The 18,995-nt window shown below is 40.3% G+C and overlaps 1 protein-coding gene across 1 annotated transcript in view; it reads right to left on the reverse strand.

The window, feature by feature from the left end:
* Positions 1 to 2,474: 2,474 nt before the first annotated feature.
* The window catches only part of NPSR1 (neuropeptide S receptor 1), a 91,861-nt gene continuing 75,340 nt past the window's right edge, over positions 2,475 to 18,995 (reverse strand). The window contains exons 4-8 of the mRNA XM_031059430.1: positions 14,311 to 14,512; positions 5,771 to 5,847; positions 5,019 to 5,108; positions 2,676 to 2,872; positions 2,475 to 2,567 (exon numbers count right to left, since the gene is read on the reverse strand). Of these exons, the coding sequence (XP_030915290.1) occupies positions 2,475 to 2,567; positions 2,676 to 2,872; positions 5,019 to 5,108; positions 5,771 to 5,847; positions 14,311 to 14,512 (659 nt within the window). The remainder of the gene's footprint in view (positions 2,568 to 2,675; positions 2,873 to 5,018; positions 5,109 to 5,770; positions 5,848 to 14,310; positions 14,513 to 18,995) is intronic.

Raw genomic sequence — 18,995 nt, forward strand, 5'->3', positions numbered from 1 at the left:
CAGAGACAAAGGAGGACCGTGCAAGTGTTTTCCAGACTAACAGAAAAACTCAGCTTTACAGCAGAAGATGTGGAGAATAGAAAAAAGTAGTAAAATGCCATCTCCTGCAGAGTAAGAAAGCAGCATGGAAAATAAGATGAATCATTTATTTCTGTATTTAAGCACTTGCAAGGGATGCAGACAAAAGCAGTGTGAGGCCATTTAAACTGAAGGATTCTCATATGAGAAAAGGCATCACAATCATGTCCAGAGGAAAAATGATTAAGAACAACTTGTAAATCTCCTGCAGAGTAAGAAAGCAGCATGGAAAATAAGATGAATCATTTATTTCTGTATTTAAGCACTTGCAAGGGATGCAGACAAAAGCAGTGTGAGGCCATTTAAACTGAAGGATTCTCATATGAGAAAAGGCATCACAATCATGTCCAGAGGAAAAATGATTAAGAACAACTTGTAAATGGTACATAGTAGAATAATGAATGGAACAAAAAGCTGTTTCTTTGAAAATAGATTGATAATGACTTTATTTCAGTCCAGATATAACTCATGCAAATGCTCAATTTAGATGGATGGGATAATTCATGTGGTGACCCTAGTGACTATTATGTAAATTTTAGTGGGATTGAGTCATACTAAATTTGCAAATCAAAGTACTGCTCAGAAATGTTATCTGATTTCCAGGTATTGAGTCTAAAAACTCCATTAATTGTTCAAAAGTAGATAGTGAATGTTCATTTATCAGATGAAAAAGCTAAAATCTACAATCTGTGAAGCTTAAACAAAGCAGTCCAATTTTAGGAAAGTTATTACACGCCCATAGGAAGAAAATATTGTCTTGTTCTTATATTCAGCCTATCCAAGGTCGCTGCAGTAAAGGCTACTGCAGATTCATAGTTTTAATTAAGCAGTAGGAAAATTTAGACATAGAGTCTAAATAACAGAACTTCATGGTAATAAAAAGAGATACCTTATTTATTTTCCTGAGAACATAAAGCCCCATGATTTTATATGTCTCCTACTTAGGAAAATGTATTTTTGTAATATGGGCAATTATAAATAAATTTTATTCGGTTCTTGCTTTACAGGGAACAAACTCATTGCAAAAGATCATAATAATAAAAACCACTTTTTAAACTGAGTCCACTTAAGTAAAAATAATTTTTTTCACTGAGAGGAAACAAACTCAGTTGCCATACAGCTGGTTAGAGTGCATTTTTAATACAAACACTTCAAGCTGCCTTGTAGTAAAATGAACATTGAAGTTAATATCACCCCCCACCCCACCTGCATGAAAAATTTTCCTTATGTTTGAGAACAGTGTGATGGGAAGATACCCAGAGGGCTGGGGAAAGGGGATGTCTAGCAGCAGCCTGTCCATTGGTCCTCTGTGAAATCTACAATGAGTTCACAAGACTGGACCATCAACAGATTATTTTTTCTAAATGTAATTCAAGTTTTTTGGTTTTGCTTGGGTCTTTTTCCAACACTGAGTTTTTGCAAAGATGCGTGTGGTTCCCTGCATGATTTAAGTGACAGGGACGATTTACAGTGGTATGGGATAGGGAAATGCTGCCATGTGGGTGGTGAGAAAGATCTGCACTGGCTAAGTGCCCTGCATGGCAGCTCCCCATAGGATGCTGAAGAAGCTGCTCAGGGCCTTTGCCACAGAAGTGTGGAAGGATCTGCATGTGGGGTGCACCATGGGGTTTGGGGAGGGCTGGTGAACCATTCACCAGTAGCCCAGAAATAAATGGCTGCCCAGATGTGTCATGTGTGAGTCCTGCTGGGACACTGCTGGGGTGCCACTGATGTGCCAAGGTAGGACAGCAGGAAAATAACACACTGGAAGGGGAGGAAGAGGTACAGGGACAGTGCTGCTGGTGTGAGCTGGAGAAGCTGGGCCAGGTGATGTGGCAGGCAGTATTCCAGCCATCCATTCCCCCCTTCTCTGGCTATAATTTTTTAAGTGGCTCTGTATGAAACCCAGATATAATTACATAGAGTGACAATGGTGTTTTCTCATAGGAAAAGTGCTTGTGTTTTCATTTTAGCTGGGGTCCTTGCTCTGTAATTGCTTGTAAACGCTCTATCAGTTATAAGAGCCAGATGGTGCAGTAGATGGCTTTTTGTGATTCCTGAAAAATAGAGAAGACTCTGACTAGACACCATTTACTTTTTTTTTTTTTTTTTTCCTGTTTGGAGCACATAGATTACAGCTTGCTTTAAACAGAGGGTCAAGATGAAACCTCACAACAGAGGCATGCAAGCCTCTCATGCTGAGCTTGGCACTGGCAGCGCGCAATTGGTGAGGCTGCAGTGCCCACCCAAATGCATGTGCTGTGAGGTGCACAGGAGAACAAGGTGCAGGCTCTTGCCAGGCAGTGTCCATCCACTTCACCGTGCACAGGGCTCGTGGGGGACCTCTGTTTTCCTCTGTACAGGTACCAGTGTGCCTTTTCAGAACATTGTCAGTGCTAAATGTATTCTGGTTTTGACAGGACCTGCATCTCCTGCCCTCCATCGCTCCTTTCCCGGAAGGTCGCCCCCAGCCTTTGAGTTCTTCTTTCCTAACAAAAAAAATAAAGAATGGTCAGAATTAAAGGAGTCAAAAATATTAATCAGTTTGGGGACTGTGTTTATGAGTTTCCTCCCTTCTTAGGGGTAGTCAGAGTGACAGTAAAGGAGCAATACTCAGAAGTGGGGCAGAGGCTGTTGCTGAAGAAGCAGTAGATGAGGGGGTTGACAGCACTGTTCAAGGCTGGCAGGTTCTGAATAATCACAGATGCATAGAAGCGCTCTTTGGTCTCAGGCAGTATGTTGAAGTTGTCCAGGATATCAAACAGAAAGTAAGGGCTCCAACAGAGAATAAATGCTGCAGACGAGACAGAGAGAGGAAGAGCTTGACACTGGATAGTTTAGCAATTTAGGGAAGTAATTACACACTCATGAGCAACTGTCATAACACATAAATATTTGTTCATGAAAAAAAAACCCTCTCCCCATTCAGGATCTTATTTAAGAGAATACTTATTAGATTGTGCTTTTATTTATCTTTATTTTTATTTTAATGCCTATAAAATATATTATGTGTGTTTCTCTAAGTGTTTTGAGTGCTCCCTCTAGACATATTGAGACACTTCTGAACACTACACAACACATAAAGGGTAAATAGGTAGCCAGTTAAAGCATCATCAGTTATAGTGAAGTGCTCTTTTAATGGTCCCCGGAGTGAGCAGCCAATCTAAATGTACACACAGCCTAAGTGCTGCTCCGTGACAGCGCTGCCTGTCACAGCCACCTATTAAAATAAGGTTCTCAGACACCCAGGAGCAAGGAATGACACCCTTTCACACTGCATTATGGCAAACCAACATGTCACTCGACATGCTGGATGGAAACACTGTGTACATGGAGTGTGCAGGAAGATTCTCCTGATTTCCTGTACTGCCATTTGAGAGATGAATTTGAGGAAGAGAGGAGAGGACTGTACTGCTCATAGCCTCTGCTTTGGTTCTGAGTGACACGGAAAAAAGGTTAGCCATGGATCTAGCTTTATTTGGAGGCATAGGGATTAAATCTGTCTCTCACAAATTTCTATGCTGTCTCCTCACAAAGGCCTTTGATTCAGGATTTGCATAGAAATGCTGGGATAAACCATAAGTACCTGGGTTGCAAACATACAGGTAGTTGTGAAATCAGACACATGATGACATCCTGACTCAGATGAGACAGCAGAGTAACCCTGTGCCTGTTTTCTTTTCTCATTAGCCAGAATTTCTTCAGCAGAGTAACCCTGTGCCTGTTTTCTCATTAATCAGAATTTCTTCACTGGCAGTCAGCTGAGTGCTCACTAAAAGTGCAAGGAGGAGGTAAGCTTCCCTCCTGTTTTCTAGAACAACCAAACAGGAGGTGTCTGTGCATAAATATATGCAAAATAGCAATACACAGTGCCAGAGTGTGGATCATAGCACTCACTATGCAGAACTTTAAGTGGCTTTAAAAAAAATCCATGGATGTTAGGTGTCAATATGTTTGCACATCAAGAGACGCTGGGTGCCTAATATTATCGAGGTCTGCTGAAAGACTTGAGCATCCATGTGAGCTCTCAACATCTGATGGCCTTGCAATAGTAGTTGTGTCTGCCAAAAGCTTTCTCTGATTGCCATGCAGAAAAGTTCAGACACAGAGAAGCTGTTCTTGGGCTTATGGAAAATATGAATCACACTGGCCTCTCTCATGTGATGCTGCCACTAGACAGTGAGCTAAGCTACTCAAGTGGCTGTTATCACAATATTCTCCAATCTGAATTTTGCACAGTGTTGGAAAGAGTAGCAATCTCTTTTTCAGTGTCAAGGGATGACTGTCAGCCCTTGGGAGTAAACAGTTTCAGTTCCTTTCCTGCATGTCTCTGGCAGCTAATCACAAGCTCTGCGTGATGCTGCCTTTATTTATTGAGATAGAATATCAGCCTCCTAATTGCATCAGAATAATGTCATTTCCCTGGGAGACAGAGAACACCTGCACTAAGTCATCTGCTGCCCAATTGGGAAAGGAGAGCTCATTCTTTCCAGCTTGGCAGGCAACACACCTGTGATATTAAATACAATTACTGCACAGCTCACCTTTCTTCTCTCCCTTGCACCACCCCAGCAGCTCACAGGCCATACAGTGTCTCTGAGCCTAAAAAGACAACTCAGTTGCCAAATCTTTTGACAGTCTGGATAGGAAAGAGAGGTCCTCTTCCTTTGCTCCTTTTAGACATTGTCTCTTTACTTTCTTTATGTACACAAGGGCCTGTGCATCTAATTTAATTCAAGGGTTATGTCAGATACCTAAAATAGAAACGTATCAGCCAGAAAAGAGGGGAAGGACAAGATCAGAAGCCAAGTCATGTGTCTGAGTAAAGCTCCTTCTCCAAGCCATCTACTTTGTCTGCTGATGGTAGAGGTTGCTGAAGAAAAGCAGCTTCCTAATGTCAGCATCCTCCCTAGCTCCCAGCTCTGAGGCTTTTCACTTACCAAGGATAATTACAATGCTGTACTTGATCGCCTTCACCTTCGCCCTGGATATGAACCCACGGCTGGTGTAGCCACGCGAGGTTTTGCCACCTGGGAAAAGAACAGTTCAGCTAGTGAAAGAACAGGACTGGTGTGTGGATGTCAGTGTGTACCTTGACAGGCAGGACAGGAATACGCAAGCTCATCTTTCCCTGGTGTCAGTTAGGACCTCAGTAGTTCCTCAAATTTGGACCCTTGCAAGTCTGCTCAATCAAAACATGAGCCACCCAAATAGAAGGGAAAAAGTAAGCAGAGTAGATCTCCCCAAAGCATTGAGGCATGTGTAGTCTTGGGATGGAATACTCTGATCATTTTATAGCTTTCTGTGGCCAGGAATTTCTGATCTTCAGCAAAATTTATACCTGCAAGGACATATGAAGACACAGAAAAAGTGTTGCCAAGTATATGCTAGAAAAAAACTATTCTGGATATGAACACAGTTCCAGGAATAGGAATTCTAACTTCTAGAACAAGTACTTTTTACTTTTTATTAATTTTCTCACAGATGTTTCCTATTATGCGAGAATTTAGTGTCAAAGGAAAGAAGGTAAATAATGTAGAAATGAGTTATGAATGAACAAATACAGAAACCCCATTCCCACTGCAGTGATGGGGGCCCAACATGACCTGTGCATGTCCAAGCACTCCCAGATTTGTGAGGATCAGCTGGAATTGAATCACAAAGCTGGAGTCACAGGTATGCTGAGACTCACCAGGACAGCTGGATATGATGACAGCCTGAGCTTTGCTCTTCATCCAGATGGTTCGAATCACAATTGAGTAGATGACGCTGCAGAAGGGGAAAAGTTGCTGGTATTAGGCACAATAAATTCAACAGACATCCCAGCCATTTGTGCTCTAAGGATATACTTGTCTATGTGTAAGGAGTTCACAGAGGTGGTGGGACTGCATAGGAATAATAATAGTAAATGACAATAATAATAATAAACATGATATGACTCTCCCACAGTACTTTTCTGTATGGAAAAGTGAAGACTTTTCACCATGGAAGTCCTTATGGTTGTCCTGGCTTTGTAGATGTCAAATCTCAGGCTCAGAGGAATGCAGTGATTTGGCCAAATATCTTTCAGGCAAGAGCTCATTGGTGATTTTGAGCCAGCCAATGCCAAATCCATCTGAGTTTCAGCCCTGCAGCACTAGCTCTGATGAGGGAAGCAAGGGAGGGACCAGGTTTTGCTGTGTGTACAGTTCAACTTTGCTGTTACTTTTTGGATATGAAGCTGGTGAATAAAATTTCGCCCTGGGGAATTTGATAAGGGCAAGATCAATGAGAAATGCAAATAAATACAGCAGTGCCCACATTTGGGTCTCAGTGTCCGGTGGTGGAAATCAAGGAGAACTGAAGTGTCAGATAAATGGGAAGAGTTAGATGACTCAAAATCAGATCCACCACAATTTACACATTTAGAGAGGTTTATATACTTTTAATAGGAAAAATGAAAAGTGTCCTAGTACACAGTGACCTTGGATAGTTATGGACTTTCCCTGTGCAATAGCCAATCTGGACTTCTACTGATTTAATAGAGAATAGATAAAAATAATTCCTTCAAGATGAAGAGCTGTTTAAACCCACCTCCTGCTTGAGGATGTTAATTGTCATAAACCTTAGTGGTCCTTATGTGAAATAAGTGCAACAAAGGACATAATTTCAGGGTGTTTTATAGAGGCAAAAATGTGTCTCACTGTTATACGGCGTATTTTTGTTATCAGAAGAGGCATTATACTTATTAGTCCTTTCAGACTGATATATGAGTCTTTCCTACACCACCCTCAATTGCTAGACATGCTTGCAAAGGCAGAATTTGTGCTTAAAAAGCTATGAAGGTTTGGAGGTTTCCCTTTCTGTGGAAGTCTGAGCCATCTGGTTTCCAGGCTCAGCAGGTGAGAGCTGTAAATTCAAGGTGCAGTCTGGGCTGTGCAGCAGAGCCGTAGCGTCCCTGCCCAGTGAGGGGTTTGCTCACATCTGCCCACAGCTAGGACTACAGCTTGCTCTCCTTAATCCCTTCAAAAGTCCAGCTTGGCTCCCAGCTGATTTGAACATTTTCCTTTTATCTCCTGGCTTTTCATGAGCCTGTTTATTTAACAGCTCATACACTTGAAACTCGAGAGTTTCTTTGTACTTTTTGCAGACAATGCTGGAAAATGCATGTACGCTTCTCCTTTGATTGTTCCAATGAATCAGAATGTATTATAATGATAATTGTTGTCATCTCAAAAATTTTACCAGCTCACTCTTAAAAGTCCTGTTTCTATTTTCTTCCTAGCCTGCTGTCTCTAGCCTAACCTCTTTATTTGCAGCTGAGACAATGTCCTCTCTGATGCAGATTTTCCTTTGTCCACCAGGAACCACTCAGAGTTTCTTAAGCATCAGGACAAAGGAGTCTAACTCTGCAGTCAAAACATCCTTACTTCTGCCAAATGCCATAAGGATTGAATTGTGAAGCCAGGCTTCTCGCTTGCTTTGCCTTGACCCCAGAATTCCTGCCCTCTAGGCTGCAGACTGGTAGGGGCATGTCTTTTGCCAGATACAGTTACATCATCTCTCTTCTCATTGGCATTTCACCTATGAGATTACTTGCTGATTCATTTGAACCCTTAATTTTTAGAGCTCCAGAGGAAAGTTGAATTCTTGTTTTCATCCAGCAGCTTAATAAAGTGCTGCCAACATAGTGGATCTGTGTCGGTATTTTTGCTTCTATTCATCTTGCTTTTCTCTGTAGCTGAAGCCAGTGGAGCCTTCCTTATCAAGAGTGGACCAGAGGTGGTGTAAAGCTGCTCAGGGTGGGTGTCAGGAAAGTTTACATGCTAGGTAGACTTCTGAGCAGTTCTTGCGCCAGCCACAGTTATTCATTTATAATTTGATCTCTCTGGGACTCCAGTTCAGTACCTGACCCTTTTTCTTTATTTTTTTCCCCAGCAATGTTGACATGGAGCTGAGAAATTGGACTTTCCAGAAGCGAGTTACCTAAAGCCTAGGATCATAACAGGCAACTGCATGACTGTTTCAAAGCCACAGAAGTAAAAAGAGGGGTCTTATGGAAGAGAAGTATTTTCCTTACAAGGGGAAATCAGCTTTTTTCAGAATACGTTTGTAGCTCCTCTCTTTCTTGTAAAAGGCAGCTGGAGGAGGATCCAGAGGTTGGTCAAATCTCAAAGAAATTCTCACTTGAAAAATGAAGTGGCAGATGAGCAAAGAGTAGCAGGTAACAGATGACAAACTGGTATTCACAGGAGTGTTTGGAAATAGTCTGCACCATTCCAAAAATATCCTAATTTCTGTTCCCTTCCTCTGGACGCTGAACTGCTCAGCCTTCACTGCCAAGATGTAAAAGCATGTGGTACACATTGCTCTTTCTTTAACCCATGTAACACGCCTGCATGCTGCTGGCCCTTGTCTCCACTGAAAGCACAGGGAGATGTGATGCGCAGCTCTCGAGGCCCAGGTGTGGCCAGGCTTCTTTGTGTCTGTAAGTGCACAGCACACTGACCTTCCAGCCCAGGCTGCAGGTGAGAGACTAATGAAAGGGTACTAAGGCGGAAAAGTCAAGCCTGGATGGAAAATTCATCCAAGCCATTCTGACAAGTAGCTGCGCAGGCTTTGAAGACCTCAGGATAGAAAGGACATGCTGTTGATCTGAAAATGTGATGATTTTTCTAACCCTGATAAAATGGGTATCTCGAGAGGTGGGAGAAAAATACAAAAGTATGTCTCACATTATGGGTGTATCTCAGAAATTAAATTCTTTGCATCTCCAAAAACTTGATCCAAATTTTAAAAGATTAGGAGGCATGTCCATCATAGCCTGCTATTAGTTAATGGTGTTGTTCAATATGCCTCATTGGTAATTACAGCATTTTTTATCCACGTAAATATGTAACTTATGCTTAGTCATACAAATGCAACTGTGAATAATCACACCCCATCTGTATTTTTAATTCATAGACCACTTTTTTTTTTTTTAATAAAATGTCTTCTGGTAAAGCTATGTACTGATATTAACAATCATAAGTGTTATTGATCTGCCCACTCTTTAAATGTAGATTTTTTGGAAATAAATAATTGCACTATGAGGGCGTCCCACACAGCCTCAGTATTTTCTAGTAAAATGAGCTTTTACCATGGCAGAAGTGCACTTAAGCTCCCTGTTAATTACTTCTATTTATCATCCAGCATTGCCTGTTGTTCCCTATACTTTATTTGTGCAAAGTGATGTGGCTGCTTTGTTTTATGGCTAATTTACAGCACTATTTGTCTAAAGAGAAAAGTAACCTCATCTGAACAAACCATTGCAGCCACATGTAATGGGTAAGTGAAGAGATGGACAGATACAAACGTGTGTGCAAGATCCAGGGTTTTTATTTAGAAATGGAAATTGCAGGCAAAAATCACTGAATCAAGTTCAAAAAATGACCTTTGGTATTTTTATTAATGGCATTTCCAGTCCTTTTATTTAATTCAGAGAAATACCTTTTATTTAATCTATTTTTTATTTCATTACAATGCCTTGGGTTTAATTCCATATTTTTCCTTTTAGCTGATGTTGTTTTTTTTTTTTTTCTCTTCTAATTATTTTTCAGCTGCTGCAAAACAAATGTTCTCTTTGGAGTTCAGATTTTAAACAGCAGATGGATATCTTTTTCCTCTGTGCTTCAAGAGGAGCTTTAGAATTTTTTTTAAACATGAGTTTGCAATTATATTAGGTAAATGTCTATATATTATATTTATAATTTTAAAATATAAAAAATATATTTAGCAATCATGAATAACAGCTAAAAACCTCTCAGCTTTTGGATATTCAAGTACCAGAACATAATTATGTTTTGGCACAGAGTAGCAATGCAGACTAGAAACACAGTAGCTCTTCTGTTTCCCCATCACAGGTCCTGAGGGGCCCAGGTGCAAATATTTGCAGGACAGCAGTGTGTAATCTTGATTTGAGCCATATTTAACCTCTGTTCAACAGTGCCTCAGAGGTTTTCAACAATCACAGATACCATTTCAGCTTTGTTTGGTGTGTTTTGGAATAGGAGAAAAGGCTTTGGTTTTAGCTGATGACACTTGTCCCAGAACAGGAGCGAGCTAATTACTGCGGGTTCCCTAACTACTTTTTTTGAATCTTCTGTGGTTTCATAGGTTGATAATATCAACTGCAGAAGAAGTGGTAGAATAATGTAAATAAGAGGGAGCAGGCCAAATTTTTAAGCACTGTATAGAAATGCCTGACTCAGGATCTGTGGTTCTTCTTGCACAACACTGAGACAGTGGGGACAAGGGAAGCTTTAATATGAAAAGAACAAATATTCTCCACTTTTTTGAGCTCTCAAAGATATCCACACACTTGGGTTAAAAATACCAATCATAGCTTTTTATTTTCTTTTCATTATTCAGATCCTGTTCATTGGTATTATAATCACATAAAAGACTTGCTGAAAAACCACAAGCTTTTTGATAACTGATTGCTGATTCTCTAGTTGCGAAGAAGTGGTAGGAATAAACCTCAGAAGTATTAAGGTCTTTCAGGCTGTTGCAGTTTTCTCCATAAATTACCTTTCTATACATACATTTTTTAAAAAGCAGGGCTGAGGGGGGGAGAATGCTGCATTCTTCTGGTTCATGTTTTAGCTTGGAATCTGTAGAGTTTGCTCACACCACATTTGGGGGTTTAGCTTGTCAGTGCAAGGGTTTTCCATGGTGAGCATAAGGTTATCAGCTAAATAATTCATTCCATGGGCCGCAGTGTTATGAATAACACAACTCCTGTGAGTTACTTGAAGGCTGTCAGGAACACATGAGATCAGCTCTACAGGGAGAGCTGAGAGCCGGATGAGAGAAGCTTAAAAGATGATGGTGTCTGAACTGTAACAAGTGAAAACAGCTCAGCCAAAGCAGCATATCTAGTGTGGAATTAAGTCCTGCACCTGAAAAGTAAGATTTTATCCTTTGTATGCACTTCAGATGAACAGCACCAGAAAAAGTGCTGTCGTCAGTGAACTGCTTTGCTCTAGAGGTTAGGTTTTCAGCAGATTCAGGCAGCAGAACTAATTAAGAATTAACTCTGGCAGCCAGTGTCCCACATTGCATCAGACACCTGCCATGCAGCTAAATCAGAGTGCTTCAGCAGAGAAAATAAAGTAGCTGCGCAAACAATATGAATTCTTGCAGAAAAGGTTTAATTTTTTTCTTTGTGTGCACCCTGCCTTGCTTCCTCACTAAGTGTGGTGTATGACTTAACTTCTGGCTTATATGTATTCATGGCTTCTTCTACTGATCCTTGACCTTTCAGTTACACATTTATGGATCTTCTCTCCATTTTTATGTTGTGGCCTTTTTAAAATAACATCTTCGGCTAAAGGTCATTAAATTTTAAAAAAAAAAGCCTTCCTAAATTTATTAAATAACACCTTTCATTTTATAAATAATCTCTTGTCAGATAACACACAACTGGAACATATGTGATCTCTCTCACCCTTGTGAAACAGCATCTCATTTATCATCAAACCTCCTGTGCATCTGAAAGTATTGGGTGGAAAAAATCTTTTACAGAGAAACTGAGTCCCTGGGGGTATTAACAGCCATTCCTCCTGTTCTTGAGCCACAAACTGCTTACCAGAGTATTTGTATGCTGCAGCCACATCAGGTGGATTAGCTTTAAACTCCTGGACTGCCAATGATTTTTAAAGAAATAGATGTCACACCTTCAGGCTGTGTTGCCAGATGTTTTACAGATACATCAGCTGGGAAGTTGAAACCTTCACTTTTATGCTTGAGACTTAAAAAAGTGTTCTAAAAAATAGTCATTTCCTTCCAAATTGCATGGCATTTTTTCATAATGTCTCTGCTGACCTTGCCCTGTAGCTAATCCTCTTTTTCTGTGGTTTTAGACAATCCTCTCTGTTCTGAAGAAAATAGTATCACTGACAACTAGAAATAAATAAGCACAAAATAAATCCTTCCCTGCACCAGTCCCCTTCCTCCTTTCAGTGCCAGACACCACTTTTGACCTGTCAAAAATCTTTCTTCTGCTGGCAAGGACACAGGAACATTTGTGTTAAAAAACACTGAAACCAGGAATGTTTCTGGGCAGATGATGGACACTGCGCTGCCCCTGGCTCCAAAACCAGTGGTTTTAGCTCCTGTCCTGCCATAAACTTCTTTTGTGAATGTTGCTTAAGGTTAAAGCCACAAAAAATTTAGGATGTTTTATTCATGTGTCGGATGTCAGGACAATCTCATGAAATGCCAGTTTCACTGCCTTTCTCTTTCCCCTCATGTCTTCATCACCTTCTTGCTTCTGGGGATTTACTGTAAAGCAAGACACAGAGCTGATCTGGTTTGAATATCTTTCTTTGGCAGGGAGGAGGGGAGCATAATGTCAGCAGCTCTGAAATATTTATTGCTCTGTAGCTTGCCTTTTCTTGCCAAACAAGTATAGATGGCGTGTAAAAGGAGTGGCTGGTCTGTTACAGAAACCATGTAAATCTGTGTGTATGTTAGAGTGTGAAAGAGATGTTTCACACACCTGTGGAATGACTGGTAACTGGGCGGGCTGTGGGTTTTTTTTCCTGAAACACTTAAGATGCTGGCTAGAATTTCCCAACTCCTGCCTCTTTGAGAAAGCTCGTAAAAGAGCCCCTTTCACAGTAACAGCCAGCCTCAAAATTTTCTAGTGCCATTTCTTTTCACTGTTAAATTGCTTTTTGTCAGTGCAGTGTATGTTTATTGTTTTTGCTGCTACTGCTGGGCTGCAGATCTACCCACATTTTTATTTACGTATTCCCAAGAATATTTTTTTTATATATCGAAAACTGGGCTGGCTTTCAGAGACAGGAAAACACGCAGAGAAATTACCCCACCTAGGAAGGATAACTTGGCAGTAGTTTTTCCTTTCTTCTCAAACGTTTCTTTAAGGAGAACTTTCTTGATTTTTTTATTATATCTATGCAATCTGGCACAAAAAAATGGAAGGTTTAGTGAACTGACATGTTATGAGCAATGTGTAAAAATCATCCCTTCTCTCTAGGGAGCAACACTGGTCCATTTTGAATCCATATCAAAAAGTCAGCTAGATGAGTTCAAGAACCACACGGTTTTGATAAACTAGTTGCCATTAAAAGCTGCAGAAGTTAATCTCTGTGATAAAACAGTAATAAACTTCAAGGTTATGTAGTCACTCCTGTCATCATCTAGAAGAGATCAGCCTCTGAGTACCCCACTCTCACTCAGGGCACTAATGAGAAGGAAGCTGAGGGAGGCTCATGGCTCATCACTTGCTGGAAAAGCAGCTGGAACAAGAGATAAATCCAAGGGACATTGCAAAAATAGTTCTTCTCTCAGAGTCCAAGCAGCACCAAATTATGGGGGAAAAAAAGGAGTCCCAGCAAGTCTTTCTTGCTGCTGACAAGAGATGGACACCAAGAAATACAATTGTAACCTTGCTAGTGAAAGAAAGAAAAGTAACGTCTCTGAGAACTGTCACTGACACTGGCGGCATTTTGAGGCAGTTACGAAGCCTCACTCCCCTTCCACATCTGATTCTGACTGCTCTTTTGCCTTGGTGGCTCCTCATGGCTAGTTACCTTCTGTTTCACAGCAGCTAATGGCAGCGCTCTAGAGGGAGGCTCATCACTAAGTCTGTGATATTGATTGACCTTAGTTGAATACACTTTCTGCTGATTGTCTTTGTGATTTGTGGCAAATCAGTCTCAAATATCTGCATCTTAGGTTTCCTATTACAAAACAGGAAGAAGTACATTTGTTCATATTTTAGGAGTAATTGGCAACTACTTGGAGCGCTTGGAGATTTCTTTCCAATCCTGGTGAAGGAGACCTTGTCGAGTATTGTGAAGCTTGAGAGCACTTCAAGTTAATTTCAGTTTAATTAGTGTTAAGTGCAGTTTCCTTTTCTTTTATTAAAATTATCTTTTGTCATAATGGATAAATATTCATACTGGGTTTATAAAGATATCTTTCAAGCCTGAAGCTGTGGAGATAAGTGGACACACTCAGAGATTTGTTCCTTTTTTCAGAGAAAAATGTTTCTGGCTGTTAATACCACACAGAGAACACCCAAGGCAAGTACAATGACCTGTGTATTATGTGATAAAAACCAAAATGGCTATGCAGCAGGTATGGAAATGAAATTGTAATGAATGACTAGAAATTAAAATCATTAAGCTGATTGCACACTTGACAGCATTCACCACACATTTGCTGACTGGGCTTTGGACTTACCTGATTATGATCAGAGGAATGAAATACACCAGGAAAGCCACAATTGTCATGTAGGGGATCCAGTAGGAGTCATCAGGCCAGAGAGCCCAGCACTGCACTTCCCCATTGGAGAGCTGCCGTTTCCCAAAAATAATCAGAGTGGGTATGGAAAACAGGAAGGAGAGGCTCCAGGCCACTCCAATAAGCACTTTTGCCTGCCTTTCTGTGTAACAGAGTCAAACAGACAGTGTCAGTGGGGTTGTTGGTGAGAGTGAACTCTTGCAGCACTATTGACAGAAAGGCAGGGAGGAGGAGGAAATTCTGTGAAGAAAGAGAATTTTAGGCTGCAGCTGGCTGGTGCTGAAAAGACTTCAAAGGAGAAAAAGGATTTCATCTCTTTCTCATGATAAATTTTCATGTCATTAGGAGCTTGTATTTTGCAAGTTTTATTTAAGGATGCTTTAGCGTCTGTTGAATCTGAAACACTCTGAGAAAGGCACTGGTCAGGGTCAGCAAGTCAGAAACATGAAATGCAAATGGTACCTCTATGCCACCGAGACAACATCACTTATGGATGTGAAGGACCTCAGACCTGCCCTACTGCATGCCTAGTGATGCACCTTGAAGTGACAAAGACTTCAAAACATTTCCTATGAGGAAAAAGAAAATGCCTCAGTTCATGATCAGAACAAGATTGCACAACCACCTGCCTTTAACTCCATCTGCAACTTTACTGTCCCAAAGAAACATGGGCCTGAAGAGCCTGGGCATCTCCTGCCCTTCTCTGTGTGATGGTGGGGATCAAATTTAGCTCCTGCTGATGAACCCATGTCATGCCAGGAGTGGACTGCTAACCACAAGACAGGGCAGATGACAGTGCTCAAGTGCCCAGCCCTGTTTTATCTGCTGAAAAATACAGGAACTGGGAGATCCTCCTGGACTTCATGGTGAAGAACAGGAGCTAAAGGACCTCAAAACCTCCAGCAGGTTTGGGTTACTGCATCCTCTTGATTTCTGGCCACTGCCAAGTGAGGAAAAGCAAGTGGGAAATGAAATGATGTCTGGTGGCACCCACAAGATTTTGTAAATACCAATGGGTTGGAGCAGAAAGTTCCAAGGCTTTAATTTTCAAAAACTGGCATCTTCTGGCTAAAATCCAGTTAGCTCTAGCTGAAAAGTGTGGGGGGAAAGGGCTTATCTGTGGAGTACCCATGATTATCAGTGACACTTATTCCTCCTCAGCCAGATTGCAAGAGGAACATATGGGGACAGATTTTTTTTTTTTTAATCTGGGAGCTTTAGTGTTCAAATACTTTATTGTCCTAAAAAATACCCGAGGTTGTGTGTGAAATAGAAAACCACTTTAAATTATGCATATCAAGAAGAATGTCTTTCCTCCTTGAAGCTCAAAGAGCAATACAAAAGCATGTGGGTGAAACATTCAAAAAGTAATTTTATGCTTTATAAAACATCAGTTGCAAATACTCAGTTATCCTGCTCATTTTTAAATGCTACCCACGTTCAGGAAAGCATGGTCTTGCTAATCTAGGGCTTAAGGGAACTCTGATGACATCTGCGTAAGTGAGAGGGTTAGATTAATGCTATAAATATTGTGCAGGCAAAAGAGAACTGCGAAATTTCCCAAAGCATAAGGGAATAAACTTAGCAAAAGGAATATTAAGAATAAATTTCACTAAATATTTCCTCACAGAGAGGACATTTCAAATGTGAGCTAACTACTTAAATTACAATCATGCAAGCCTCAGTGTTTTTCTAACTAAAAACGATCAGAGCTGGAAAATAAACCTTTTTTCTTTCAGTGTATATTGAACAGAACTGGGCAATTTGGGTTGGGCAATAGAGATATTTCTTTGCGTTTCATAATGCTTTTCCTGCATTGTTCATTTATTTTTATTTTTAAATGTCCCTTGCATTTGGTAGAATATGGCCTTCCTAGTCTAAAGGGCTTTACAGAGCAGTGATAGGTAAGCAGATTTTTGTTCTGTTGGAATAATGTCAAATTTCTGCCTCACTAACAGGACTTTTATTATGCTGCATTTTTAGCAGCTGCTCTAATATGCTCAAAATGCCAGCAAATCACATAACTAGAGCTGCATCAGTTATAAATGAAATCAAACAAATAACTTTTGAAATACAATATTCTATTGAACCAGTCTGAGCATTTTCCTTTAGAGCTTTTCTAACTGTGGCGGCCAAGACTAACTCCCAGGGTTGGAGTGGGAACCTCAGCTGTGAGCTCTGGCTCTGACTGTCCTAAAAGATGTTTCCTTGTGACTGTCCCCTTTGCTCTGCTCCCACCATCCCTGCACTGTGACAGTGGGTTTGAGAACATCTCTCTGCTCCCAGCAATATGGGACAGGGGGTCGCCTCTTGGAAGAAACTCTGCTTCCTGCCATCAAGAACGTAATGTAAATGCAATGAATGTAAAATGTAAAATGCTATGCAATCCTTTGATAAACTAAGTGCTACCTTAAAATTAGGTTTTAAATCCAGAGAGAGCAGAGCTGCTCCAGAATCTCAGTGACAGCACTGTTTTCAGTCCAAAACCCCACAGGGATCAGTTTACACCTTTTTGGGTTTTGTCATTTTCTTCAGCAGTTCTTTTTTCACCTGTTGTTTAGTTTGCATGTTGTTTGCATATACCTTTCCAACATGATGAAGTATTCATAAAATATTTGCTGCTATAACTTCTCAGTTTCTTTTCTTTTAGATCTTTATTTTACAATTTTTTCTTAATATCATTTTGGTTGGTAGAATTAGGTGTCTCACAGTAAAAGCTTTAGGACTAAAAGGCATATTTCTTTCCCATACTGCACTTTCTCTGGTCATTTATGTATTTGAAATGTATAAAATATTCACCTGTTGAAGTTTGTTTTCTTAATAACCATGCAAAGAACAGCTCATTGCAAATGATTTTTAACAGGACTTGAGGCTAGTAACTAAACCACAATTTTAAAAAATTGTTTGACATTTTCAAAGTGGAATGTTTGACTTTTTTTTTTTCTAAAATGATATTTCAAGGCTACTTGAAACATAATTTTTCAAATCAATAAGAAGAAAGAACTCTTTTGTTTGGTGATTGAAGGATTTTGGGGGGATGAGTGTTTCATTTTGCAAAGAAATTTGCCACAGGTTGACTCAGAACTATTCATGAAGTTCCTCTGTGTCATCACCAATGACAAAGATTTGTAAATCTCTTTGTTCTCCATCTGTAGAATAGCTAAGAGGGCATTTTAAAAGCATCCCACACAGCACCTCTGCAAGAAATACCTGGATGCAAAGGTGATTATTTTATGTACACTCCAGAAAGTTGCTATGTTAAATATAACTCTCTAGAGCCTTCTTTTCGGTTTACAATGCTCTTCTTTTTTTCCTTTGAACATGGACTTTGCTTGTGCCTCAGTGTGTAGCCAGACCTTGCAAGAGGCAGATGGGTTTTGTCAGTGCTCTCTCTGCTTGTGACCTTTTTCCCCTGACCAGAGCTGCACCCTGATGATGATTTTGCTACCCTCAACTGAGACAACATCTGCTTTTCTCCAGTTAAAAAAAAAAATGAAACAAAAAAAAGCTTTATGGTCTAGGTATAGGAAATGGGATTTTTAAAAGGCTTTTATGAAGATTTGAAGTGATTTTTCATGGGTTCTTTTTCAACTTCAAAGTGCTTTTCAAAGTTTACCCATCAAATTCTTTACTATACCCAGGCAGTAATTTAACAAGCACTGCTTTTCCTGTGCCATGCACGAAGAAGAAATGCCAGCAGGTCTGTCCCACAGCTCATCCTGCTCAGCCAACAGGTTTATGAGCCCCCACCCTGCCTGGTTGATGAGCCCTCCTGAAGGAGCTGTAGAGCAATGCCACCCCTTCCAAAGCCCACTGGGAAAACCTTGATATCCATCTCCCTGTTCTGAAAGAGTTGATCTACACACTGGGGAATATAAAGCTAAATTTCACACAAGTTTTTGAAGCTTTCAGACCTTAACATCTGCCAAAGCTGCACACTGTCTGAGCTATGATTGACTCACAGGTTTTTAAGGCCAGGAAGGGCCATTAATCTGATCCCCTGAATAGAGCCGTCTGGCAGAAGCCACCAGTACTCCAAAACAAGAATGATACTTGCATCTGATTAAAGCACATCCTCCAGACCTCATGGCTCTTGTAAGTATTTTTCTTCCTCCCCACCTGCAATTTCTGTCTCTTCACTCAGCGCAACATTCTTAACACCCCACTTTGGCTCTGTGGGGAAGAAATAATTTTGTTTAAACTGTACTGCTAAGAGGCCAGGATATATCCGAGTGCTGTAAAAAAAAACTGAAACCAAACAAACAGAGGAAATGATAAGAAACAATAGATATCCAAACTTATATGCTATGTCTTTTGAAGATACATCAAATTATTGTGTGAATTCTCAGTACACCATCCAAGTTATTTTTTAATGTGAATAAATAGACAGTATAGATGTAGCAGCTCCTACAGTCAGTATAGTGGAACAAGGGATAGCTTTTGTCCACTAAAACCTTCTAAAAGTGCTGGAATATAATGAAAACCATTATACTTTTTAAAATGTCATTTCATTCTTTGCTAACACAATACTTATAAAAATTGCTGAGGGCTAAGTGGAGTTTAATAAATCTTGAAACCACGGCTACTTCGTCCTTTGGAAAACTGTAACAGAGTTCAAATGCAGC

Source organism: Geospiza fortis, unplaced genomic scaffold (assembly GCF_000277835.1).
Source record: "Geospiza fortis unplaced genomic scaffold, GeoFor_1.0 scaffold346, whole genome shotgun sequence".
NCBI classification, from domain to species: domain Eukaryota; kingdom Metazoa; phylum Chordata; class Aves; order Passeriformes; family Thraupidae; genus Geospiza; species Geospiza fortis.